The following is a 25,145-nucleotide window of genomic DNA, read 5'->3' on the forward strand; positions in this document are numbered from 1 at the left end:
CTGTCTTATTATTGATGACCCCCCCTAGTTCTGGTCTCTCCCCCCCCCACATCTCTATATCTACCCTCTCGGACCCCTTTCCAAATTTTCACCCCCTCAGCCCTCCCTCCCTATTGCCCGCGAGGCCTCACTGCTTGTAACCGGTTGGCAAGGGCCCATTTCCCTCTTCACGATTGGGTGGAGATGATGAGATTTGCTTTGGACACGTTAGGCATCCCCGGCTGGTTGGGTGGGGGAGAGGGTGGGGGGGGTTGGGGGAGGGGTATTTGGGCTTGGCGATCAGAGGAAAGAGACCGACCCCATTATACCAAACTCTTCATTTGGACTCGGTGAGCCCGCTGCTGTTGTCTTATCCTTCGCGATCCTGCCCGGTCGCCAAGGAGATAATGTCCGCTCACGGAGGAATGATCGGGAGGAGGGGGAAGCTAGCCCCCTCCCCCACCCCACCCCCACCTCAGGGAGCCATGTTGGAGCTCACTGCTCCCCTCCCCCGGGGGGCAGGGCCTTCCTGTCCCTGAGGGAGTGAAGTCAGGCCCGGCCTTTCCCGCCTTCCCCCCGCCATCGCTAAGGAAATATTGACTGGAACAGCCACCTCAAAATGGGAAGGGCAAGCCCAGGGGGCTTTACCACTTTCATTAAGATGGTTATGGGGGGAGGGGAGAGGAAGAGGCTGCATGGTCAGAGATCATGAGGGCTCTTAGCTGTCCGACTTGGCCAGGGTGGTGGGGAATGGAAGTGTCAGGTGACCAACGGCAGGAGACGTGTTTGGAGTCACGTGGTGAGCTCACCCAACCAGAGCTGACGCTCCTACAAGGCGGGCAGGGGCCACCACAGGACTAGGCCTCAGTCGTCCAGACCCGAGGGTTGGCGAGGGTTACCCTGGCGACCAGCGGCACCGTGCGTGACCACGGGCCCCTGGGCAGGTGATGCCTTGACACTTTTTTATATATTTACTGAGCAGCCGATCATTACTTTCCCTCCCATTGCTCGTTGCAGGCTTTGGGGCCTAGTGTTCCAGGCCCCCCCAGGCTGCAAGGGGCCCGACGTGCCTTGGTCTGTTTTCTTTCACAAAGGGGCGGCTTGGCCTTGCCCCGAAGCCACTTAACACTTGGTGCTTTCCTGTGTCGGAGCTCATTCTCATCCTGGCCCACGTGGCCTTGCCAACGTTTGCCTGTTTTCTTTCCAGGTGTGAGGGGGAGGCAAGGGCCCCGGATTGCACACCAGCCGTCGGGAGTGCACTTTTCCCTCCACTGTTGGCCCTCCTCCTCCTGTCACTCTACACCGCGCAATGCCACGGGGTGGCGGCTGGTGGAGGGTTGGCCAAGTTACAACACATTTCTTGAATAAAAAGGGCAAGCGGGGCTCATTCAACCCCGCAGGGCCTGTTGTTAGTCCGTACAGGGAGCGGTCAGGCCCAAGGGTCATCGACTTGGCCGCTACCCAGCCCTAGTATTATGAGCTGGGTGGGTCATTCGTTGTGGACACCCCAGTTACTCTTTTTAGGCCCGGCAACCAATGGGTTCGAACACCTGAGTATTAACGAGGTCGAAAGCCGCCTTAGACAGGACGTGCTAGCTGCCATTTTGTTGTCAGGGGTCAGGGGTCGGGGTAAGGGGACAGCTGCCGCTGTGACAGATGTAGCGTCGCATGCTAATTTGCAAACTCCTTAATCGCGTCAGCAGGAAACAGATTGTTTTTCTCCCATTTCTCCCCACCCTTCACTTGCTCCCAAACAAGATGGCTGCCGACCGTGACCGTGACATGTTTACATACAGTTCTTGAATTTCACATCTTTTGTAATAACAGAGAAGAAAAAAAAAAAAAACGATCACGCTCGCATTTTTAACAAAACAGTAATTTCAATTTCAGGGCGGTGCTTAAACTTTCACATACTTTCTTAAAAGTACGTTTGTACGAAGAGAGCCGTTGCTCACTTTTCATTCCTTGGTTTGCGTTCTCACGAGGTTTGGCGCGCTCGGGGTCGCGACCCCTCCATGTTCTGTTTTGCTGGTCACGGGGATGGACAGGTCAAGGGTGAAAGGTTAAGGCACCGTTTTGACCACGAAACGATGTGCCCTGTGACCTGGAAATGTTTAAGGGACACTTTTAATGCCTTCTGTTGGGTTTTACTTTTGTCTTTTGAGAAGTTAGTTGGGCTGTATATATATAGATATATAGATATATATATATATAAACATTCCATAATTTATTATACATTTCTATACCTGAAAAATGTATTGTTTTATCAAAAAGAAAAGAATTTTCTAAAAATACCAGCTCTGCGAGTCCTGTGTTTTATTCAGCATCACTGGGAGGAGCTAGGGATTTACTGGGAGATCATTCCCATCCTCCCAGTCACTCCTACTGTACACAATCCCAATCCCAAACCCCTTCCCGTTCAGTCCCTCTGTACACAAACCCAATCCCAAACCCCTTCCCGTTCACTCCCACTGGACACAAACCCAATCCCAAACCCCTTCCCGTTCACTCCCACTGGACACAAACCCCTTCCCATTCATTCCCACTGGACACAAACCCAATCCCAAACCCCTTCCCGTTCACTCCCACTGGACACAAACCCCTTCCCATTCATTCCCACTGGACACAAACCCAATCCCAAACCCCTTCCCGTTCAGTCCCTCTGTACACAAACCCAATCCCAAACCCCTTCCTGTTCACTCCCACTGGACACAAACCCAATCCCAAACCCCTTCCCGTTCACTCCCACTGTACACAAACCCAATGGACCCAAACCCCTTCCCGTTCACTCCCACTGGACACAAACCCAATCCCAAACCCCTTCCCGTTCACTCCCACTGTGCACAATCCCAATGGACCCAAACCCCTTCCCGTTCACTCCCACTGGACACAAACCCAATGGACCCAAACCCCTTCCCGTTCACTCCCACTGGACACAAACCCAATCCCAAACCCCTTCCCGTTCACTCCCACTGTACACAATCCCAATGGACCCAAACCCCTTCCCGTTCGCTCCCACTGTACACAATCCCAATGGACCCAAACCCCTTCCCGTTCACTCCCACTGTACACAAACCCAATCCCAAACCCCTTCCCGATAACTCCCACTGTACACAATCCCACTGGACACAAACCCCTTCCCATTCATTCCCACTGGACACAAACCCAATCCCAAACCCCTTCCCGTTCAGTCCCTCTGTACAAAAACCCAATCCCAAACCCCTTCCCGTTCACTCCCACTGGACACAAACCCAATCCCAAACCCCTTCCCGTTCACTCCCACTGTACACAATCCCAATGGACCCAAACCCCTTCCCGTTCGCTCCCACTGTACACAATCCCAATGGACCCAAACCCCTTCCCGTTCACTCCCACTGTACACAAACCCAATCCCAAACCCCTTCCCGATAACTCCCACTGTACACAATCCCACTGGACACAAACCCCTTCCCATTCATTCCCACTGGACACAAACCCAATCCCAAACCCCTTCCCGATAACTCCCACTGTACACAATCCCACTGGACACAAACCCCTTCCCATTCATTCCCACTGGACACAAACCCAATCCCAAACCCCTTCCCGTTCAGTCCCTCTGTACACAAACCCAATCCCAAACCCCTTCCCGTTCACTCCCACTGGACACAAACCCAATCCCAAACCCCTTCCCGTTCACTCCCACTGGACACAAACCCAATCCCAAACCCCTTCCCGTTCACTCCCACTGTACACAAACCCCTTCCCATTCATTCCCACTGGACACAAACCCAATCCCAAACCCCTTCCCGTTCACTCCCATTGGACACAAACCCAATCCCAAACCCCTTCCCGTTCACTCCCACTGGACACAAACCCAATCCCAAACCCCTTCCCGTTCACTCCCACTGTACACAATCCCAATGGACCCAAACCCCTTCCCGTTCACTCCCACTGTACACAATCCCATTCTATATTAAAGGTGCTATGTAAATCCACATTTTTAGAATGGAAAGTGGGATGGTGGGGGTAAAGAGTGGGACTAATTGGATAGGTCTCTCAAAGAGGCAGCACCGGCACGATGGACTGAATGGCCTCCGTTTTAGCGAGAAGAGGTTGCCTGATACCTAATCTGGCAAAGAATTTCATCGCGTGTAACCTGCCTCTTGGTCAGAAGGTTTGGAGTTCGAGTCCCTACTCCACAAAGCGCCGGGTTAAACATGGTGACTATGGCCCTGACCTCCCACGCAAGGCCATGGGTCTTGTGAGGACCTGCCAACCTGTCCCAGTTAGGGAGCTGTGTGTGTGTGTGTGTCGAGGGGGCCGCAGGTGGGGGGGAGGAGCAATGCCTGAAAAAAGTCCCCTGCCCCATCCCGCTCCCCCCAGGCCACAGATCTCAAGCCTCCAGGCTTCGCATGTGCCTCCCCCTCATCACGGGTAAGGTGAGGCAGAATAGGGCCCTTTAACGGCCATGGGTTGGCCTCTTAAAGGGCCCCAGGGCAGGCCCGACACTCCCCCAGCCCCCATCTCCCTCCTTTCAACTCTGGGGCCTGTCTGGTGCTCGCATCAACCAGCCCGGCCTTCCCGCCAGTGAGGCCTTCTCTGCTTGGCTCCCAGGAGACCTGTCGACAGCCGTCCGGGACACTAGATGGCAGCCTGATCTAGCAGACCATCCAGTCCCTGACCGAGGCCGTAGCCCAGTATCTACTGTGAACCACCACCGCTAGAAAGAGACGAGACGCTCTATCATTGCTGTTTGTGGGATCTTGCTGTGCACCATTCGGCTGTAAATCACTTTGCCACTTCAATGGAGCTTCTCCTATCGCCTTCGTTCCCTCCAGACCCGACTATCCTGACGCACTCCCAGCTGCTCCACCACATCCTCCCCTCCGTAAACTTCACCTCCTCCGAAACTCCGCTGCCCCCCACCCCACACCCCCGTGTCCTCACTACACCCATCACCTCCTGTGCTCACCCAGTCCAGCAACAACTCCGCTTTCAAATTCTCAGGCTTATTTTCAAACCCCTCCTCACCCCCTCCCTATCTCTGTAACCTCCTCCAGCCCCTACACCCCTCCCTATCTCTGTAACCTCCTCCAGCCCCTACACCCCTCCCTATCTCTGTAACCTCCTCCAGCCCCTACACCCCTCCCTATCTCTGTAACCTCCTCCAGCCCCTACACCCCTCCCTATCTCTGTAACCTCCTCCAATCCCTACACCCCTCCCTATCTCTGTAACCTCCTCCAGCCCCTACGCGCCTCCCTATCTCTGTAACCTCCTCCATCCCCTACACCCCTCCCTATCTCTGTAACCTCCTCCAGCCACTACACCCCTCCCTATCTCTGTAACCTCCTCCAGCCCCTACACCCCTCCCTATCTCTGTAACCTCCTCCAGCCCCTACACCCCCTCCCTATTTCTGTAACCCCCTCCAGCCCCTACAACCTCCCCGAGATCTCTGCGCCCCTCTAGTTCCGGCCTCCTACCCCGCACCAACCCCTTGGCGGGCTCCTGTGTAAGGCCCCTCGGGGTGTTTCACCACGCTTAAGGCGCCATATAAACGCAAGTTGTCATCGGGCCTAGATTATTGCACAGGCACCCTCGGACATGGGGGCTTGAACCTGCCCCCTCCTCAGCTAAGAGCATTAACCCCCACCCTCCGAGCCCTAACCCGCCGGGGCTCCGCCCCCTTCCGGGTCGCTGTGGGAGTGTTTACGTCTCAGGTCCGAGCTGCCAGCCTGGAAAGGGTTAATTGGTGGTGCCCAACAGGAAGCCATTTTGAAGAGTTGCAGTATCATTTCAAAATATCTCAAAATGACTCTCGTTTCTGGTGTCAACAGGAAATCATTTGATCTGTGGGTGTGATTTCTTTCTCACCCACCCCCTAGTCGGCACAAAAGATCGCGGCCGGCATGGCACTTCCTCAATGAGAGGATCGCAGTGTCTTTCCGCCTTGGTGGTGTTCCTGGGCCGCCCTCTGTCAGCCTCGGCCTGGCCTGTTCCTCCCTCGTTCCTCCCCCAGAATCCCACGGCCCACACACCACCCTCCCCCCACCCCACCACCCTCCTCCCCGCCTGCAAGAAATGGGGGAGGAGGCCATTCAGCCCCTTTGGCCTACCCCGCCGTTCGCTCCAATCTCGGCCGCCCTTCTGCCCCTTTTTCCCGGCCTTCCCCCCCCCCAACCCCACCTCGATTTCTCCCCCCTCCCCATCCCAGCCTTCAACGGCCCTCTGGGGTAGAGAATTCCAACCCTTCGCCACCCTCCGAGGGGAGAAATCCCTCCCCCTCATCTCCGTCTTCAATGAGAGACCTGTTATCCCGAAACTGTGCCCCCCACCCCCCACCAAACCCCGCCATCCTAAATTCTCCCACGAGGGGAAACCCCTCTTCAGCATCCACCCTGTCGAGCGCCGTCCCCTCAGAATCTTACACGTCTCAATAAGATCCCCCCTCATTCTTCTGAACTCCAATGGGAACAGGCCCAACCTGCTCAACCTCTCCTCATAAGACAAACTCCCTCCATCCCCGGATTCGGCCTAGTGAGCCTTCACCGAACTGCCTCCTGCGCCAGTGTACCCCTCCCTAAGTAGGGAGGCCGAGGGGATTCGTCTACAAATCTTCGAAGGTGACAGGAGGAAGGTGAAGAAGCTGTGAAAGATTCTTTGTTAAGGGAGACATGGCGTTCAAAAGCAAGGAAGTTAGGATAAAAACGCCAGTTAGGCCTCACCTGGAGTGTCATGTTCCATTCCGGGCCCCGCGCTTTAGGGGGTTAGGTCCCAGGCCCTCGGAGGGAGATTTACCCGGAACGGGACCGGGGATGAGGGTTTTCCGTCCGCGTGGGAGAGACCGGGAGAAGCTGGGATTGTTCTCCTCGGAGCGGAGAAGGTTAAGGGGGAGATTGAATCGAGGCGTTCAGAATCAGGAAGGGGTTCAGACAGAGTAAATGAGGAGAAACTGTTTCCATTGGGCAGGAGGGTCGGTAACCAGAGGGGGACACAGATTGAAGAGAATCGGGGAAAGAACCAGAGGGGGAGATGAGGAGAATTTTATATTTTTAAACACAGCGAGTTCAGAGGCTGCCTGAAAGGGAGGTGGAAACAGATTTGACGGGAACTTTCAAAAAGGGCGAATTGGTTAAATACTCGAAGGGGAAACATTTGCAGGGCTGTGTGGGGGAGTGGAACTGGTTAGTCAGACTCTTGTTGACCTGGTTTGGTTCATCTGGTCTTTTTTGCTCTGACTAGGTTTATTCCGCCCGGGTTAATCTGGGCATCACTGGCAAGCTTTTGTTGTCCGTCCCTAATTGCCCCTTTGAGAACTGAGTGACCTCGCTCGGCCATTTCGGAGAGGGGGCCAGTTAAGAGTCGACCACCTGGGCTGTGGGCCTGGAGTCACGTGTAGGGCCAGACCGGGGTAAGGAGGGCAGATTTCCCCCCCTAAAGGGGGCATTAGTGAACCAGAGGGGGGTTTTTAACAGCATCAGTAAGTGACAATGTTTATTTTTATTCGTTTATGGGGTGTGGGCTTCACCAGCTGGGCCGACATTTACTGCCCGTCCCTATTTGCCCTTTGAGAAGGTGGGGGTGAGCTACCTTCCTGAGCAGCTGCAGTCCATTTGGTAGAAACTAGGGGCAGGAGGAGGCCATTCGGCCCTTCGAGCCTGCTCCGCCATTCATTATGATCATGGCTGATCATCCAACTCAATAACCTGCTCCCGCTTTCTCCCCTTACCCTTTGACCCCTTGCTCCCCAGGAGCTATATCTAACTCCTTCTTGAAAACATAGAAAGTAGTTGAGACCCAAACATTGTGTGGTAGCGAATTCCACAGGCTTACCACTCTCTGGGTGAAGAAATTTCTCCTCATCTCAGTCCTAAATGGTCTACCCCATATCCTCAGACTGTGACCCCTGGTTCTGGACTCCCCCACCATCGGGAACATCCTTCCTGCATTTACCCTGTCTAATCCTGTTAGAATTTTACAGGTTTCTATGAGATCCCCCCTCATTCTTCTGAACTCCAGCGAATATAATCCTAATCGACTCAATCTCTCCTCATATGTCAGTCCCGCCATCCCAGGAATCAGTCAGGTAAACCTTCGCTGCACTCCCTCTCTAGCAAGTACATCCTTCCTCAGATAAGGAGACCAAAACTGCACACAATATTCCAGGTGTGGTCTCACCAAGGCCCTGTACAATTGCAGCAAGACATCCCTGTTCCTGTACTTGAATCCTCTGGCTATGAAGGTCAACATGCCATTTGCCTTCTTTAGCACCTGCATGCTTACCTTCAGCAACTGGTGTACAAGGACACCCAGGTCTCGTTGCACATTCCCCTCTCTCAATATATAGCCATTCAGATAATAATCTGCCTTCCTGTTTTTGCCACCATAGTGGATAACCTCACATTTATCCACATTATACTGCATCTGCCATGCACTTGCCCACTCACTCAGCTTGTCCAAGGGTAGGTACACCCACCGTGCCGTTAAGGAGGGAGTTCCAGGATGACTGAGACTCCCTTTCCAGTCCCGATTTTATTAATTGGAATTAAATTCCACCGGCCTGCCCGGTGTGGGATTCGAACCCGTGTTCCCCAGGGTTAATCAGCCTGGGCCTAACTGGATTACTCATCCAAGGGGTGTCACCACAACGACCCCGTGCGTTTGCCATGAGTCCAGGTGGCCTATCAAACAAACTGCCTGGGTTTCCCCGGGGCCCAGAGTCTCCAGGGGTTTTCCGGGACTCCTCTCGTTTCATTTTGAAACTCATTGTGGTCACAGACTATTTTCAGCGTCCCCCGCACAGCCTAGGCTGTCCTTGGCCGCAACCCTTTCCGAAGATCTTATCGGTGACGGGATTCACTGTAGCGAAGGGATATCGGCAGGAAGATGGTGGTGGGACAGGTGGTGAAAGTGATCTGGGAAGCACGTGGAGTTCTTTCCTCTACCGGGTGAGGGATTGAATGCAAGAGCAGGGATGCGACGCTGTGACTGGTTAGGCCACAGCTGGAATTTTGCGTACAGTTCTGGCCACCGCTTTACAGGGAGGACATACTTGCTCTGGAGAGAGTGTAGAGGAGATTTACAAGAATGTTGGCAGGGCTGGAAAATTGCAGCCACGAGGAGAGACTGGACAGGCTGGGGTTGTTTTCCTTAGAACAGAGGAGGCTGAGGGGGTGAGCTAATTGAGGTGTATAAAATTATGAGGGGCCTGGATAGGGTAGACAGGAAAGACCTGCTTCCCCTGGCTGAGGGGTCAGTTACCAGGGGGCACAGATTTAAGGTGATTGGTAGAAGGATTAGAGGGGACATGAGGGAAAACTTTCCCACCCAGAGGGTGGTGGGTGTCTGGGATTCACTGCCTACGTTGGTGGTAGAGGGAGGAACCATCAACTCATTTAGAAGGTACCTGGATCTGCGTCTGAAGTGCTTTTACACACCAGGCGCTAGAAAGTGGGATTAAAAATGAGGGGCTAGATTCTTTTCAGCCGGCGCAGACGTGATGAGCTGAATGGCCTCTTACTCGATGGTTCTAAGCGGGAAGGGTAGGTAATTCATTTCACTTGGCCGCGTTCAGATGCTTGATGTGGGGCTGGGGTGGGTGGAGAGAACCCTCTCACCAACCCCCCCCCACCCCCACCCCACTCCTTGTGTCGGCTGTGTCTCAGTGGGTAACACTCTCTCATCCCTGAGTCACGAGGTCCCAGGTTCAAATCCCACCCCAGGGGCTCTAGCGCAAACAATCCAGGCCGGCGCTGAGAGAGCCCTGCGCTGTTGGAGGCGCCTCTGAACGGAAGTGGGCCATTCAGCCCTTCCGAGCCTGCTATGCCGTTCAATAGGCTGATCTGCCTTTGGTATCGGCTCCTGTTTTGCCCTCCGCCCACAACCCTAGACACCACCACCCCCACCCCCCCCACCACCCCCACCCCGCCCCACCCCCTCGTCGATCAAAAACCTGTCGAACTCGGGCCTTGGATGTATTCAACGACCTGGCCTCTCTGGGGGAGAGAATCCCACAGGCCAAAGACCCCCTGAGAGAAGAAATTCCTCCTCAGCTCCGTCCAAAATGGGAGACCCCCTCATTCTGAAACCACACCCCCTAGTTCTAGATCTCCCCTCGCCAACCCCACCCCGGGCAAGCTGCCCCATCAATGGATACGGGCCTAACGCGGCACCCCCCCCCCGCCCCACAGCACACACAAACACCCCCCCATCCCAGGAATGAGTCCGGCAACCGTCCTCCAAACGGCCTCTGAAGCAACTCTACCCCTTGGCCGAATAACCTCCTGGGGGAGGCGTTGGACCGAGGTACCCTGTCTGGGCGGGCGCCAGATATACCCTGGCGCTACTGGCGAGATGAGCGGGAGGTGGAGTCCTCCCTCGGAGGGCCAATGTTTTACCCCCTCAACCGGCGTCCCCTAAGATGGCAGGTTGGCCAAGGTGGAGGGGGCTGGGGGGGGGGGGGGGGGGGGGGGCGTCATTGCTACCTGTGGGATCTTGCTGTGCACAAATTGGCTGCCACATTTACCGCATTGTGACAATGTCCGCACGTGGCGGGGTCACGAGGTCGCGAGAGGTTCCACGGCAGCGCCGGTCACTTGGGCCTTCCCCACTCGAGTGGACACAGCCCCCGGTGGCAGGGGGGTCTCTCGGCCTGTACCTCGAGCTCCCCTTCCCCTGTCCGTTCTGGGTGACCTGTCTCTGGGTTCCACCATGACTCGCTCGCTCGTTCGCCGTTCGGTACCACCCTTAGCCGTGGCTGTGCTGTTGGCTTCGTCTCACGGCCTCTCTCACTCTCTCCAGCTCTCCAGCAGGACACATCACGATGTTAGCTACACTCCTTCCTCTTCTGTTTCTACACTCAATTTCCCCTTCTCTTCATCCAGCTAAAGGCTGTCGATCTCCACTTCCCATCTCCATACTGGTCTGTCTGTCTCTCTCGCTCTCTCTCTGTCTGTCTGTCTCTCTCTCTCTCTCTGTCTGTCTCTCTCTCTCTCTCTCTGTCTGTCTGTCTCTCTCTCTCTCTCTCTGTCTGTCTCTCTCTCTGCTCTCATTCTCCCTCTGTCTCTGCCTCTGCCTCTGCCTCTTTCTTCCTTTCTCTCTCTCTCTCTCTGTCCCTCTCTCCCTCTCCCTCGCTCTATCTCTCTGTCTCTCCCTCTCTCTCCCCCTGCCTCTCTCTCTCTCTCTGTCTCTGCCTCTCTATCTCTCTCTTCCTCTCTCTTTTTCTCTCTCTGTCTCTCTCAGTTTCTCTCTCTCCTTCTCTCCCCCTGTTTCTCTCTCTGTCTCTCTTTCTCTCTCTGTCTGCCTCTCTCTGTGTTTCTCTTCCTCTCTCTCTCGGTCTCTCTCTCTCTCTCTGTCTCTCTCTCTCTCTCTATGTCTCTGCATCTCTCTCTGTCTCTGCCTCTCTCTTTCTCTCTGCCTCTTTCTCTCTTTGTTTCTCTCTCTCTGTGTCTCTCTGTCTCTCCCTCTGTTTCTCTCTCTGTCTCTCTTTCTCTCTCTGTCTCTCTCTCTCTGCCTCTCTCTCTCTGTCTCACTCCCCGTTTCTGTTTCTCTCTCTCCCTCTCTTTGTCTCTCTCTCTCTGTCTCGTCTCCCTATCTCTCTCTGCCACTCTCTGTCTCTCTCTATGTTTCTCTTTCTCCCTCTCTCTCTCTGTCTATCTGTCTCTCTCTCTCTCGGTCTCTCTCTCTGTCTCTGCCTTTCTCTTTCTCTCTGCCTCTTTCTCTCTCTGTCTCTCCCTCTGTTTCTCTCTCTGTCTCTCTCTCTGTCTCTCTGTCTCACTCCCTGTTTCTGTTTCTCTCTCTCTGTCTCTCCCCCTCTCTATGTCTCTCTCACTCTGTCTGTCTCCCTGTCTCTCTCTGCCTCTCTCTGTGTTTCTCTTTCTCCCTCTCTTTCTCTGTCTCTCTCTGTCTGTCTGTCTCTCTCTCTTTGTCTCCCTCTCTCTGTCTGTCACTCCCATTTCTCTTTCTCTTTCTCTCTGTCTGTCTCTCTCTGTCTATCTCTCTCAGTGTCCCTCTCTGTCTCCCAGTCACTGTCTCTCTGTCTCTGCCTCGGTCTCTCTCGCTCTGTTTCTCTTTCTCTCTCTCTCTGTATCTCTCTCTCTCTCTCCCTCTCTGTCTCCCTCTCTCTCCCTCTGTCTCTCTCTCTCTGTCTCTCCCTGTTTTTCTTTCTCTCTCTCTCTATGTGTCTCTCTCCCTTTCTATGACTTTCTCTCTGTCTGTCTCCCTGTCTCTCTCTGCCTCTCTCTGTCTCTCTCCCTCTCTCTCTCTGTCTCTCTCTCTCTCTCTATGTCTCTGCATCTCTCTCTGTCTCTGCCTCTCTCTTTCTCTCTGCCTCTTTCTCTCTTTGTTTCTCTCTCTCTGTGTCTCTCTGTCTCTCCCTCTGTTTCTCTCTCTGTCTCTCTCTCTCTCTCTCTGTCTCATGCCCTGTTTCTGTTTCTCTCTCTCTGTCTCTCTCCCTCTCTATGTCTCTCTCACTCTGTCTCCCTCTCTGTCTATCTGTCTGTCTCTCTCTCTGTCTCTGTCTCTGTCACTCCCATTTCTCTTTCTCTCTCTGTCTCTCTCTCTCTGTCCCTCCCTCTGTCTCCCACTCACTGTCTCTCTCGTCTCTGCCTCTCTCTCGCTCTGTTTCTCTTTCTCTCTCTCTCTGTCCCTCTCTCTGTCTCCCACTCACTGTCTCTCTCGTCTCTGCCTCTCTCTCGCTCTGTTTCTCTTTCTCTCTCTCTCTGTCTATCTCGCTCTCTGTCTCTCTCTCCCTCTGTCTCCCTCTGTCTCTCTCTCTCTACCTTCTCTCTCTGCCTCTGCCTCTCCATCTCTCGCTGTCTCTATCTTCCTCTCTCTCTGTTTCTCTTTCTCTGTCTCTCTCTCTCCCTCTGTCTCTCTTCCTCTGTCTCTCGCTCTCTCAGCCTCTCTCCCTCTCTCTCTATCCCTCTCTCCCTCTGTCTCTGTCTCTCTTTCTCTCTGTTACTCTCTCTGTCTCTGTCTGTTTTTCTCTCTCACTGTGTCTGTCTCTCCCCCTCTCTATGTCTCTTGCTCTGTTTCTCTTTCTGTATCTCTGCCTCTCTCGCTCTCTGTCTCTGTCTCTGTCTCTCTCCCTCTGTCTCTGCCTCTCTGTCTCTCTCTTCCTCTCTCTCTCTCTGTTTCTCTCTCTTTCTCTCTCCCTCTGCCTGTCTCTCTCTGTCCCTCACCCTCTCTGTTTTCTCCCTCTGTCTCCCACTCACAGTCTCCCACTCACTGTCTCTCTCTGTCTCTTCCTTTATCCCTCTCCCTCTCTCTGTCTCCCTCTCTCTCTGCCTCCTTCTCTCTGTCTCTTCCTCTGTTTCATTTTCTCTCTCTCTCTCTGTATCTCTCTGTCTCTCTCTCTCTCCCGGTCTGTCTCTCTGTCTGTCCCCCACTCTCTGCCTCTCTCTCTGCCTGTCTCTCTCTCTCTCTCTGCCACTGCCTCTCCTTTTCTGTGTCTCTGCCACTTTGTCTGTCTCTTCCTCTCTCTCTCTGTTTCTCTCTCTCTCCCTCTCCCTCTGACTCACTCTTTCTGTCTCTCTCTGACTCTCTCCCTCTCTCTCTCTCTGTCTCTCTCTCTGCCTCTCTCTCTCCCCCTCTCCCCCTCTGTCTCTCTGTTTCTCTCTCTCTCTCTTGCTGTCGCGCTCTCTCTGTCTCTGCCTCTCCCTCTGCCTTTCTCTCTCTCTACCTCTCTCTCTCTCCCTGTTTCTCTTTCTGTCTCATTCCCTGTTTCTGTTTCTCTCTCTGTCCCTCTCTCTGTCTCTCCCCCAAGTCTCTTTTCTATCTCTCCCTTTGCCTCTCTGTCTTTCTTGTCTCTCTCTGTTTCTCTTTCTTTCTCTCTCTCTCTCTGTCTCTCTCTCTCTATCCCTCTTTCCCTCTCTCTCTCTCTCTCTCTCTGTCTCTCTTTTTGTCTCACTCTGTCTCTGTTTCTCTCTCTGTCTCTGTCTTTCCCCCTCTCTATGTCTCTCTCTGTCTCTATCTGTCTCTCTCTCTGTCTCCCTCTCTCTTTCTCTCTCTCTTTCTCTACCCCTCTCTCTCACTGTCTCTGCCTGTCTCTCCCATGTTTTTCTCTCTGTCTCCCACTCACTGTCTCTCTCTGTCTCTGCCTCTCCCTATCTCTCTGCCCCCTGTCTTTCTCTTCCTGTCTCTTTGTCTCCCTCTCTCTATCTCCCACTTACTGTCTCTCTCTGTCTCTGCCTCTGTCTCTCTCTCTCTGTCTCTGTCTCTCTCTCCCTCTCTCTCTGCCTCCCTCTCACTGTCTATCTCTATCTCTGCCTCTGTTTCTCTTTCTCTCTCTGCCTCTCTCTCAGTCTCCCTCTATCTGTCTCTCTCTCTCTGCCTCACTCTGTCTCTACCTCTGTCTCTCCCATGTCTTATTCTCTCTCTCTGTCTGTCTGTCTCTCTCTCTGTCTCTCTTTCTGTCTCCCATTCTCTGTCTTTGTCTCTCACTCTCCCTCTGTCTGTCTGTATCTCTCTCTCTGTCCCTCTCTCCCTCTGTCCCTGCCTCTCTGTCTCTGCCTCTCTCTCTCTGTGTCTGTCTGTCTGTCTCACTCTTCCTCCCTCTCTCTGCCTCTCTCTCTCTGTCTCTCTCTATGTCTCTCTCCCTCTGTCGCTCCCCTCTATCTGTCTCTCTCTGTCTGTCTATCCCTCTCTGTCTCACTCTCTCTCACTGTTTCTCTCTGTCTCTGTCTCTGTCTCCCTCTCTGTCTCCACCTCTCTGCCCCTCTCTCTCTCTCTCTCTCTCTCTGTCTCTGTTTCTCTCTCTCTCTGCCTCTCTGTCTCTCTCTGTTTCTCTTTCTCTCTCTCTATCTCTCTCTGTTTCCGTCTCTCTGTCTCTCTCTCTCTCTCTCTCTCTCTCTCTCTCTGTCTCTCTGTTTGTCTGTCTCTGTTTCTCTATCTCTATCTCTCTCTCTCTCTGTTTCTTTCTCTCTCCCTCTGTCTCTATCTATCTCTCTGTCTGTCTGTCTATCTCTATCATTCTGTCTGTCTCTCCCTCTCTTCCTCTCCCTTTGTCTCTCTCTCTCTGTCTCCCTCCCTCTATCTCTCTGTCTCTGTCTCTCTCCCTCTGTCTCTGCCTCTCCTTCCCTCTCTGTCCCTACCTCTCTGCCCCTCTCTTCCCTCTTTCTCTCCCTCTCTGGCTCGCTCTCTCTATGGCTCTTTCTCCCTCTGTTTCTCTCTCTGTCTCTCTCTCTCTCTCTGTCTCTGCCTCTCTGTCTCACTCTTACTCTCTCTCTCTGTCTGTCTCTCTTAGTCTGTATCTTTGTCTTTCTCTGTTTCTTTGTCTCCCTCACTCTGTCTCTCTCTGTCTCTTTCTCTCTCTCTCTCTGTCTGTCTCTCCCTCTGTCCCTCTCCTTCTGTCTCTCCCTCTGTCTCTCTCTTTCTGCCTCTCCCTCTCTCTCTGTCTCTGCCTCTGTCTCTCTTCTCTCTTTCCTTCTCTGTCTCTCTCTTCTCTCTATGTCTGTCTCTCCTTTTGTTTTTCTCCCTCTGTTTCTCTCTCTTCCTCTGTCTCTCCCTGTCTCTATCTCTACCTCTGTCTCTCTCTCTGCCTCTGTCTGTCTGTCTGTCTCTCTCTGTCTCCCTCTCTCTCTCGTTCTCTGTCTCTCTCTTTCTGTCTCTCTCTCTCTATCTCTGCCTTTCCCTCTCTCTCTGCCCCTGTCTCTCTCGCTCTGTGTTTCTCTTTTTCCCTCTCTCTCTGTCTATCTGTCTCTCTCTCTCTCGGTCTCTCTCTCTCTTTCTCTCTGCCTCTTTCTCTCTCTGTCTCTCCCTCTGTTTCTCTCTCTGTCTCTCTCTCTCTCTCTGTCTCTCTGTCTCACTCCCTGTTTCTGTTTCTCTCTCTCTGTCTCTGCCCCTCTCTATGTCTCTCTCACTCTGTCTGTCTCCCTGTCTCGCTCTGCCTCTCTCTGTGTTTCTCTTTCTCCCTCTCTCTCTGTCTCTCTCTCTGTCTGTCTGTCTCTCTCTCTTTGTCTCCCTCTCTCTGTCTGTCACTCCCATTTCTCTTTCTCTCTCTCTCTGTCTCTCTCTCAGTGTCCCTCTCTGTCTCCCACTCACTGTCTCTCTGTCTCTGCCTCTGTCTCTCTCGCTCTGTTTCTCTTTCTCTCTCTCTCTCTGTATCTCTCTCTCTCTCCCTCTCTGTCTCCCTCTCTCTGTCTCATGCCCTGTTTTTCTTTCTCTCTCTCTCTCTATCTGTCTCTCTCCCTTGCTATGTCTCTCTCTCTCTGTCTGTCTCCCTGTCTCTCTCTGCCTCTCTCTCTGTGTTTCTCTTTCTCCCTCTCTCTCTCTCTCTCTGTCTGTCTCTCTCTCTGTCTCTCTGTCTCATGCCCTGTTTCTGTTTCTCTCTCTCTGTGTCTCTCTCCCTCTCTATGTCTCTCTCACTCTGTCTCCCTGTCTCTCTCTGTCTCTCTCTCTGTCTGTCTGTCTCTCTCTCTCTGTCTCTGTCACTCCCATTTCTCTTTCTCTCTCTCTGTCCCTCTCTCTGTCTCCCACTCACTGTCTCTCTTGTCTCTGCCTCTCTCTCGCTCTGTTTCTCTTTCTCTCTCTCTGTATCTCTCTGCCTCTCTTGCTCTCTGTCTCTCTCTCTCTCTCCCTCTCTGTCTCCCTCTCTCTCCCTCTGTCTCTCTCTCTCTGTCTCTCTCTGTCTCCCACTCTGTCTCTCTCTCTCTACCTGCTCTCTCTGCCTCTGCCTCTCCCTCTCTCGCTGTCTCTATCTTCCTCTCTCTCTGTTTCTCTTTCTCTGTCTCTCTCTCTCCCTCTGTCTCTCTTCCTCTGTCTCTCGCTCTCTCAGCCTCTCTCCCTCTCTCTCTATCCCTCTCTCCCTCTGCCTCTGTCTCTCTCTCTGTTTCTCTCTCTGTCTCTGTGTGTTTTCCTCTCTCTCTGTGTCTGTCTCTCCCCCTCTCTATGTCTCTCGCTCTGTTTCTCTTTCTCTCTCTCTGTATCTCTGCCTCTCCCACTCTCTATCGCTGTCTCTGGCTCTCTGTCTCTCTCTTCCTCTCTCTCTTTCTCTCTCCCTCTGCCTGTCTCTCTCTGTCCCTCACCCTCTCTGTTTTCTCTCTCTGTCTCCCACTCACAGTCTCCCACTCACTGTCTCTCTCTGTCTCTTCCTCTATCCCTCTCCGTCTCTCTGTCACCCTCTCTCTCTGCCTCCTTCTCTCTGTCTCTTCCTCTGTTTCTCTTTTTCTCTCTCTCTCTGTATCTCTCTGTCTCTCTCTCCTGGTCTGTCTCTCTGTCTGTCCCCCACTCTCTGCCTCTCTCTCTGCCTGTCTCTCTCTCTCTCTCTCTGTCACTGCTTCTCCCTTTCTGTGTCTCTGCCTCTTTGTCTGTCTCTTCCTCTCTCTCTCTGTTTCTCTCTCTCTCCCTCTCCCTCTGTCTCACTCTTTCTGTCTCTCTCTGACTCTCTCTCTGCCTCTCTCTCTCCCCCTCTCTCCCTCAGTCTCTCTGTCTCTCTCTGCTTCTCTCTCTCTCTTTGTCCCTGCCTCTCCCTCTCTCTCTGTCTCTGCCTCTCTGTCTCACTCTTTCTCTCTCTCTGTCTGTCTCTCCCTCTCTCTCTCTCTGTCTGTCTCTCCCTCTGTCCCTCTCCTTCTGTCTCTCCCTCTGTCTCTCTCGTTCTGCCTCTCTCTCTGTCTCTGCCTCTCCGTCTCTCTTTCCTTCTCTCTCTGTCTCTCTCTTCTCTCTATGTCTGTCTCTCCCTCTGCTTTTCTCCCTCTGTCTCTCTCTCTCTCTTCCTCGCTCTCTCCCTGTCTCTATCTCTACCTCTGTCTCTCTCTATCTGCCTCTGTCTGTCTGTCTCTCTCTCTCTATCTCCGCCTCTCTCTCTGTCTCTCTCCTTATGTCTCTCTCCCTCTGTCGCTCCCTCTCTCTCTATCTGTCTCTCTCTGTCTGTCTCTCCCTCTCTGTCTCCCACTCTCTCACTGTTTCTCTCTCTCTCTGCCTCTGTCTCTGTCTCTCTCTCTGTCTCCACCTCTCTGCCCCTCTCTCTCTCTCTCTCTGTGTGTCTCTGTTTTTCTCTCTCTCTGCCTCCCTGTCTCTCTGTCTCTCTCTGCTTCTCTTTCTCTCTCTCTCTATCTCTCTTTGTTTCCGTCTCTCTGCCTCTCTGTCTCTCTCTCTGTCTCTCTCTTTGTCTGTCTCGGTTTCTCTATCTCTATCTCTCTCTGTGTCTCACTCTTTCTCTCTGTTTCTTTCTCTCTCTCTGTCTCTATCTATCTCTCTGTCTGTCTCTGTCTGTCTCTATCATTCTGTCTGTCTCTCTTTCTCTCTTCCTCTCCCTCTGTCTCTCTCTTCCTTTCTCTGTCTCTCTCCCTCTGTCTCTCTCTTTCTGTGTCTCTGCCTCTCCTTCCCTCGCTGTCCCTGCCTCTCTGCCCCCTCTTCTCTCTTTCTCTCCCTCTCTGTCTCTCTATATTTCTCTCTCCCTCTGTTTCTCTCTCTGTCTTTCTCTCTATCTCTGCCTGTCTTTCACTGTGTCGCTGTCTGACTCTCGCTCTCTGTCTCTCTCTCTCTCTTTGTCTTTGCCTCTCCCTCTTTCTCTGCATCTGCCTCTCTGTCTCACTCTTCCTCTCTCTCTTTCTCTCTGTCTCTCTCCCTCTGTCTCTCTCCCTCTGTCTCTCCCCTCCCTCTCTGTCTCTCTCTGCCATTCTCTTTCTGTCTCCCTCTCTGTCTCTCTTTGTGTCCGTCTCTCTGCCTCTCGCTGTCTCTCCCTCAGTCTGTCTCTCTCTCTCTGTCTCCCTCTCTCTGTCTCCCACTCTCTGTCTCTGTTTCCCTCTCTCTCTCTCTCTCTCTGCCTTTCTCTCTGTGTCTCTGTCTGTCTCTCATAAGACGTATGAGCAGAAATTAGGCCATTCGGCCCATCAAGTCTGCTCCACCATTCAATCATGGTTGATAAGTTTCTCAACCCCATTCTCCCGCCTTCTCCCCGTAACCTTTGATCCCCTTACCAGTCAGGAACCTATCTATCTCGGTCTTAAATACACTCAATGACCCGGCCTCCACAGCCTTCTGTGGCAATGAATTCCATAGATTCACCACTCTCTGGCTAAAGAAGTTTCTCCTCATCTCTGTTCTAAAAGGTCTTCCCTTTACTCTGAGGCTGTGCCCTCGGGTCCTAGTCTCTCCTACTAATGGAAACATCTTCCCCACGTCCACTCTATCCAGGCCTTTCAGTATTCTGTAAGTTTCAATCAGATCCCCCCCTCATCCTTCTAAACTCCATCGAGTATAGACCCAGAGTCCTCAAACATTCCTCAAATGTTAAGCCTTTCATTCCTGGGATCATTCTCGTGAACCTCCTCTGGACCCTCTCCAGGGCCAGCACATCCTTCCTGAGATACAGGGCCCAAAATTGCTCACAATATTCTAAATGTGGTCTGACCAGAGCCTTATAAAGCCTCAGCAGCACATCCCTGCTTTTATATTCTAGTCCTCTCGAAATAAATGCCAACATTGCATTTGCCTTCCTAACTACCGATTCAACCTGCAGGTTAACCTTAAGAGAATCCTGGACTAGGACTCCCAAGTCCCTTTGCACTCCAGATTTCTGAATTCTCTCCCCATTTAGAAAATAGTCTATGCCTCTATTCTTCCTACCAAAGTGCATGACCTCACACTTCCCCATGTTGTATTCCATCTGCCACTTCTTTGCCCATTCTCCTAACCTGTCCAAATCCTTCTGCAGCCTCCCAGCCTCCTCAATACTACCGGTCCCTCCACCTATCTTTGTATCATCTGCAAACTCAGCCAGGATGCCCTCAGTTCCTTCATCTAGATCATTAATGTATAAAGTGACAAGTTGTGGTCCCAACACTGACCCCTGCGGAACTCCACTAGTCACCGGCTGCCATCCTGAGAAGGACCCCCTTATCCCCACTCTCTGCCTCCTGCCAGACAGCCAATCTTCTATCCATGCTAGTACCTTGCCTCTAACACCATGGGCTCTTATCTTACTGAGCAGCCTCCTGTGCGGCACCTTGTCAAAGGCCTTCTGGAAGTCCAAGTAGATAACATCCATTGGCTCTCCTTTGTCTAACCTACTTGTTACCTCCTCAAAGAATTCTAACAGATTTGTCAGGCATGACCTCCCCTTGATGAAACCATGCTGACTTTGCCCTATTTTACCATGCACTTCCAAGTATTCTGAAATCTCATCCTTAATAATGGACTCTAAAATCTTACCAATGACCGAGGTCAGGATAAGCGACCTGTAATTTCCCATCTTTTGCCTCACTCCCTTCTTAAACAGGGGGGGTTACATTAGCGATTTTCCAGTCCTCTGGGACCCTCCCTGACTCCAGTGATTCCTGAAAGATCACCACTAATGCCTCCACTATCTCTTCAGCTATCTCCTTCAGAACTCTTATCCATCTGGTCCAGGTGATTTATCCACCTTCAGACCTTTCAGTTTTCCTAGCACCTTCTCCTCGGTAATGGCCACCATACTCACCTCTGTCCCCTGACTCTCTTGAACTTTGGGGATGTCACTCGTGTCTTCCACTGTGAAGAGTGACACAAAGTACCTATTCAGTTCCTCCACCATTTCTTTGTTCCCCATTACTACTTCTCCAGCGTCATTTTCCAGTGGCCCAATGTCCACTTTTGCCTCTCTCTTACCCTTTATATATCTAAAAAAAAACTCTTGCAATCTTCTTCTATATTACTGGCTAGTTTACCTTCATATTAAATCTTCTCCCTCCTTATTTCTTTTTTAGTTGTCCTCTGTTGGTCTTTGTAGGCTTCCCAATCCCCTGGTTCCCCACTGCTCTTCGTCGCATTGTATGCTTTCTCTTTAGCTTTTATGCTGTTCCTGACTTCCCTTGTCAGCCATGGTTGCCTCGTCCTCCCTTTAGCATGCTTCTTCTTCCTAGGGATGAATTTTTGCTGTGTCTTCCAAATTACTCCCAGAAACTCCTGCCATTGCTGTTCCACTGTATTTCCTGCTAGGCTCATCTCCCAGTCAATTCTGGCTCCTCCCTCATGCCTCTGTAGATGCCTTTATTCAACTGTAATACCGTTACATCTGACTCCAGCTTTTTCCTCTCAAATTGCAGGGTAAATTCTATCATATTATGGTCACTTCCTCCTAAGGGTTCCTTCACCTTAAGCTCCCTTATCAAGTCTGCCTCATTACACATCACTAAATCTAGAATTGCCTGTTCCCTAGTGGCTCCACCACAAGCTGCCCCAAAAAGCCACCTCGTAGACATTCCACAAATTCCTTTTCTTGGGATCCACTACCAACCTGATTTTCCCAGTCTGCATATTGAAATCCCCCATGCTCACTGTAACCTTGCCTTTCTTACACGTCTTTTCTATCTCCTGGTGTGTCTTGTGCCCCACATCCTGACTACTGTTCGGAGGCCTGTACATAACTCCCATTATGGTCTTTTTAACTTTTCGGTTCCTCAACTCTACCCACACAGATTCTACATCGTCTGACCCTACATCATTTCTTGCTATCGATTTAATTTCATTTCTTACTCACAAAGCAACCCCACCCCCTCTGCCAACCTGCCTATCTTTCCGATAGGATGTATATCCTTGGATATTTAGCTCCCAGTCCTGATGCCCTTGCAGCCATGTCTCCGTGACGCCCACCACATCATACCTGCCAATTTCAATCTGCGTCACAAGCTCATTTACCTTATTTCGTATACTGCGTGCATTCAGATACAACACCTTCAGTACTGTATTTCCTGTCCCCTTTCTCATTGTTGTCCCTTTATCTGATGTGCTTGAAGTTAGATTCCTAGACCTTTCCAAACACTCTGTCCTATTTTGTGTTCTGGAGACTTTAATAGCCTCTCCTGGGCTTTCCTTTCTTTTCAGTTTATTCATAATGTTCCAAGAAGTTGAATCCACCCCCCTCCCCCCCACACACTAACCTGCTGCTTTGTTTCCCATTAGTCATACTTCTTGGAGTTTTACCCTTCCCTCCCCCACCACTTTCTAGTTTAAAGTCCTGTTGACCACCCTATTTACCCTTTTTGCTAGAACATTGGTCCCAGATCGGTTCAGGTGGAGACTGTCCCAACGGTACAGATCCCTCCTGTTCTAATACTGATGCCAGTGCCCCACGAAATGGAACCCCTCTTTCCCACACCACTCCTTTAGCCACGTGTTTACTTCCCTTATTCTCACGTCCCAAGCCAATTTGCACGTGGGTCAGGTAGTAATCCGGAGATTCTCACCCTTGAGGACCTGTTCTTTAATTTAATTCCTAGTTCCTGATAATTCCCAAACAGGTCCTCTTTCCTAGTCTTACCTATGTTATTTGTCCTGACGTGGACCACAACATCTGGATCTTCCCCCTCCTTCTCCAATATCCTTTCAAGCCGGTCAGAGATGTCCCTCACCTGGCACCGGGCAGGCAACATACCATGCGGGACTCTCGATCCTGCTTACAAAGGATGCTATCAATTCTCCTAATTATAGAATCCCCTACAACTACCACTTGTCTTTTTGCTCCCCCCTCTTGAATGGCCTCCTGTGCCACGGTGCTGTGGTCAGCTGGCTCATCCTCCCTACAGCCCTGTTCCTCATCCACACAGGGAGCAAGTGCCTCGTACCTGTTGGACAAGGCTGCGAATCTGTTTTTTTCTGTTTTTCTGTCTGTTTTTCTCTCTCTCTGTCTCTGTCTCTCCCCCTCTCTATGTATCTCTCACTCTGTTTCTTTCTCTCTCTCTCTCTCTGTATCTCTCGCTCTGCCTCTGCCTCTCCTCTCTCTGTTTCTGTCTTTCTGTCTCTCTCTTCCTCTTTCTCTCTCTGACTCTCTCCCTGTCTCTCTCCCTCTGCCTCTCTCGTTCTATCTCTCTCTTTCTCTACATCTCTCTCTCCCTGCCTCTGCCTCTCCCTCTCTTTCTGTCTCTGCCTCTCTATATCTCCCTCTCTCTGTTTCTCTCTCTCTGCCTCTGCCTCTGTCTCTCTCGCTCTCTATCCGTCTTCCTCTCACTCCCTCTGTCTCTCTCTCTCTCCCTCTGTCTTTCTTTCTCTGTCTCTCTCTCTCTGTCTTCCACTCTGTCTCTCTCTCTCTGCCTCTGCCTCTCCCTCTCGCTCTGTCTCAGCCTCGCTGTCTTTATCTTCTTCTCTCTCGGTTTCTCTCTCTCTGTCTCTCCCTCTCTCCCTCTGCCTCTGTCTCTCTCCTTCTGTATCTCTTCCTCAGTCTCTCGCTCTCTCTGCCTCTCTCCGTCTCTCTCTATCCCTCTCTCCCTCTGTCTCTCTGTCTGTTTTTATCTCTCTCTCTCTCTCTCTCTCTGTCTCTCCCCCTCTCTATGTCTCTCTCGCTCCGTTTCTCTTTCTCTCTATCTGTATCTCTCTGTCTCTCTCTCTCTCTACCTCCCTCTCTCCCTGCCTCTGCCTCTCCCTCTCCCTCTCTTTCTGTCTCTGCCTCTCTATATCTCTCTCTCTCTGTTTCTCTCTCTCTGTCTCAGCCTATGACTCTCTTTCTGTCTCTCTCTCTCTCTCTGTCTCTCTCTCTCTCCTTCTCTCTGCCTCCCACTCTCTGTCTCTCTCTCTCTCTCTGCCTCTGCCTCTCCCTCTCACTCTGTCTCTGCCTCTCTGTCTCTCTCTTCCTCTCTCTGTTTCTCTCTCTTTGTCTCTCTCTCTCCCTCTGCCGATCTCTCTCCCTCTGTCTATCTTCCTCTGTCTCCCTCTCTCTCTCTCTCTGCGTCTCTGTTTCTCTCTTCCGCTCTCTCTCTCTCTGTCTCTCTCTGTTTCTCTCTCCCTCTGTTTCTCTCCCTGTGTCTCTCTCTGTCTCTCCCTCTCTCTGTATTTCTCTCTCTCTCTGTCTCTCTCCCTCTGTCTCTCTCCCTCTGCATCCTTCACTCTATTTCTTTGTCCCTCCTTCTGTCTCTCTCTGCCTCTCTCTCTCCCTGCTTCTGCCTCTCCCTCTCTTTCTCTCTCTGCCTCTCTATCTCTCCCTGCCTCTCTCACTCTCTCTGTCTCTCTCTCTCTCTGTCTCCGTCTCTCCCTGTTTCTCTCTCCCTGTTTCTCTCTCCCTGTTTCTCTCTCCTTGTCTCTGCCTCTCTCTCTCTGCCTCTTTCTCTCTGCCTCTGCCTCTGTTTCTCTTTCTCTCTCTCTCTTTCTCTCTCTCTCTTTCTCTCTCTCTCTATCTCTTTCTGTCTCCCACTCTCTGTCTCTGTTTCTCTCTCCCTCTGTCGGTCTGTCTCTCTCTCTGTCTCTCTCTCTCTCTTCCTTGCCCTCTGTCTCTCTCTTTCTGTCTCTCTCTGTCTCTCTCCCTCTGACTCTCTCTCCCTGTCCCTCTCTCTCTGTCCCTGCCTCTCTGTCTCCCTCTTTCTCTCTCTCTGTTTCTCTCTCTGTCTCTCTTTCTGTCTGTCTCTCTCTTTCTCCCTCTCTGACTCTGTCTCTGCCTCTCTCTCCCTGTGTCTCTCCTTATGTCTCTCTCCCTCTGTCACTCCCTCTCTCTCTATCTGTTGGTCTCTCCCTCTCTTACTGTTTCTATCTCTGCCTGTCTCTGTCTCTCTCTCTGTCTCCACCTCTCAGCCCCTCTCTCTGTCTGTTTCTCTCTCTCTCTGCCTCTCTGTCTCTCTCTCTGTCTCTTGGTCTCTCTCTGTTTCTCTTTATCTCTCTCTATCTCTCTCTGTCTGTCTGTATCTCTCTCTTTCTGTCTCCATCTCTGCCTCTGTCTCCCTCTTCCTCTGTCTTTCTCTCTGCCTCTCTCTGTCTCTCTCTTTGTCTGTCTCTGTTTCTCTATGTCTATCTCTCTCTGTGTCTCTTTCTCTCTCTGTTTCTTTCTCTCTGTCTCTATCTATCTCTCTATCTGTCTGTCTCTATCATTCTGTCTGTCTGTCTCTCTCTCTCTTCCTATCCCTCTGTCTATCTCTTCTTGTCTCTGTCTCTCTCCCTCTGACTCTCTCTTTCTGTGTCTCTGCCTCTCCCTCCCTCTCTGTCCCTGCCTCTGTCTTCCCTCCTTCTCTCCCTCTCTGTCTCTCTCTCTATATATCTCTCTCTCCCTCTGTTTCTCTTTCTGTCTCTCTCTCTATCTCTGCCTGTCTCTCACTGTGTCTCTGTCTGTCGCTCGCTCTCTGTCTCTCTCTCTCTTTTTGTCTTTGCCTCTCCCTCTCTCTCTACATCTGCCTCTCTATCTCACTCTTCCTCTCTCTCTCTGTCTCCCTCCCTCTGTCTCTCTCCCTCTGTCTCTCCCCTCTCTCTCTATCTGTCTCTCTCTGTCTCTCTCTGCCATTCTCTCTCTGTCTC

At 51.9% G+C, this 25,145-nt stretch overlaps 1 protein-coding gene across 1 annotated transcript in view; it reads left to right on the plus strand.

Annotated features, from left to right (window-relative positions):
- Positions 1–8,623: 8,623 nt before the first annotated feature.
- Positions 8,624–25,145, plus strand: part of LOC121274325 (interleukin-6 receptor subunit alpha-like) — a 63,481-nt gene continuing 46,959 nt past the window's right edge. Inside the window, exon 1 of the mRNA XM_041181567.1 lies at positions 8,624–8,905. Within this exon, the coding sequence (XP_041037501.1) occupies positions 8,624–8,905 (282 nt within the window). The remainder of the gene's footprint in view (positions 8,906–25,145) is intronic.

The sequence above is a fragment of the Carcharodon carcharias genome (genome assembly GCF_017639515.1).
Source record: "Carcharodon carcharias isolate sCarCar2 chromosome 36 unlocalized genomic scaffold, sCarCar2.pri SUPER_36_unloc_1, whole genome shotgun sequence".
NCBI classification, from domain to species: domain Eukaryota; kingdom Metazoa; phylum Chordata; class Chondrichthyes; order Lamniformes; family Lamnidae; genus Carcharodon; species Carcharodon carcharias.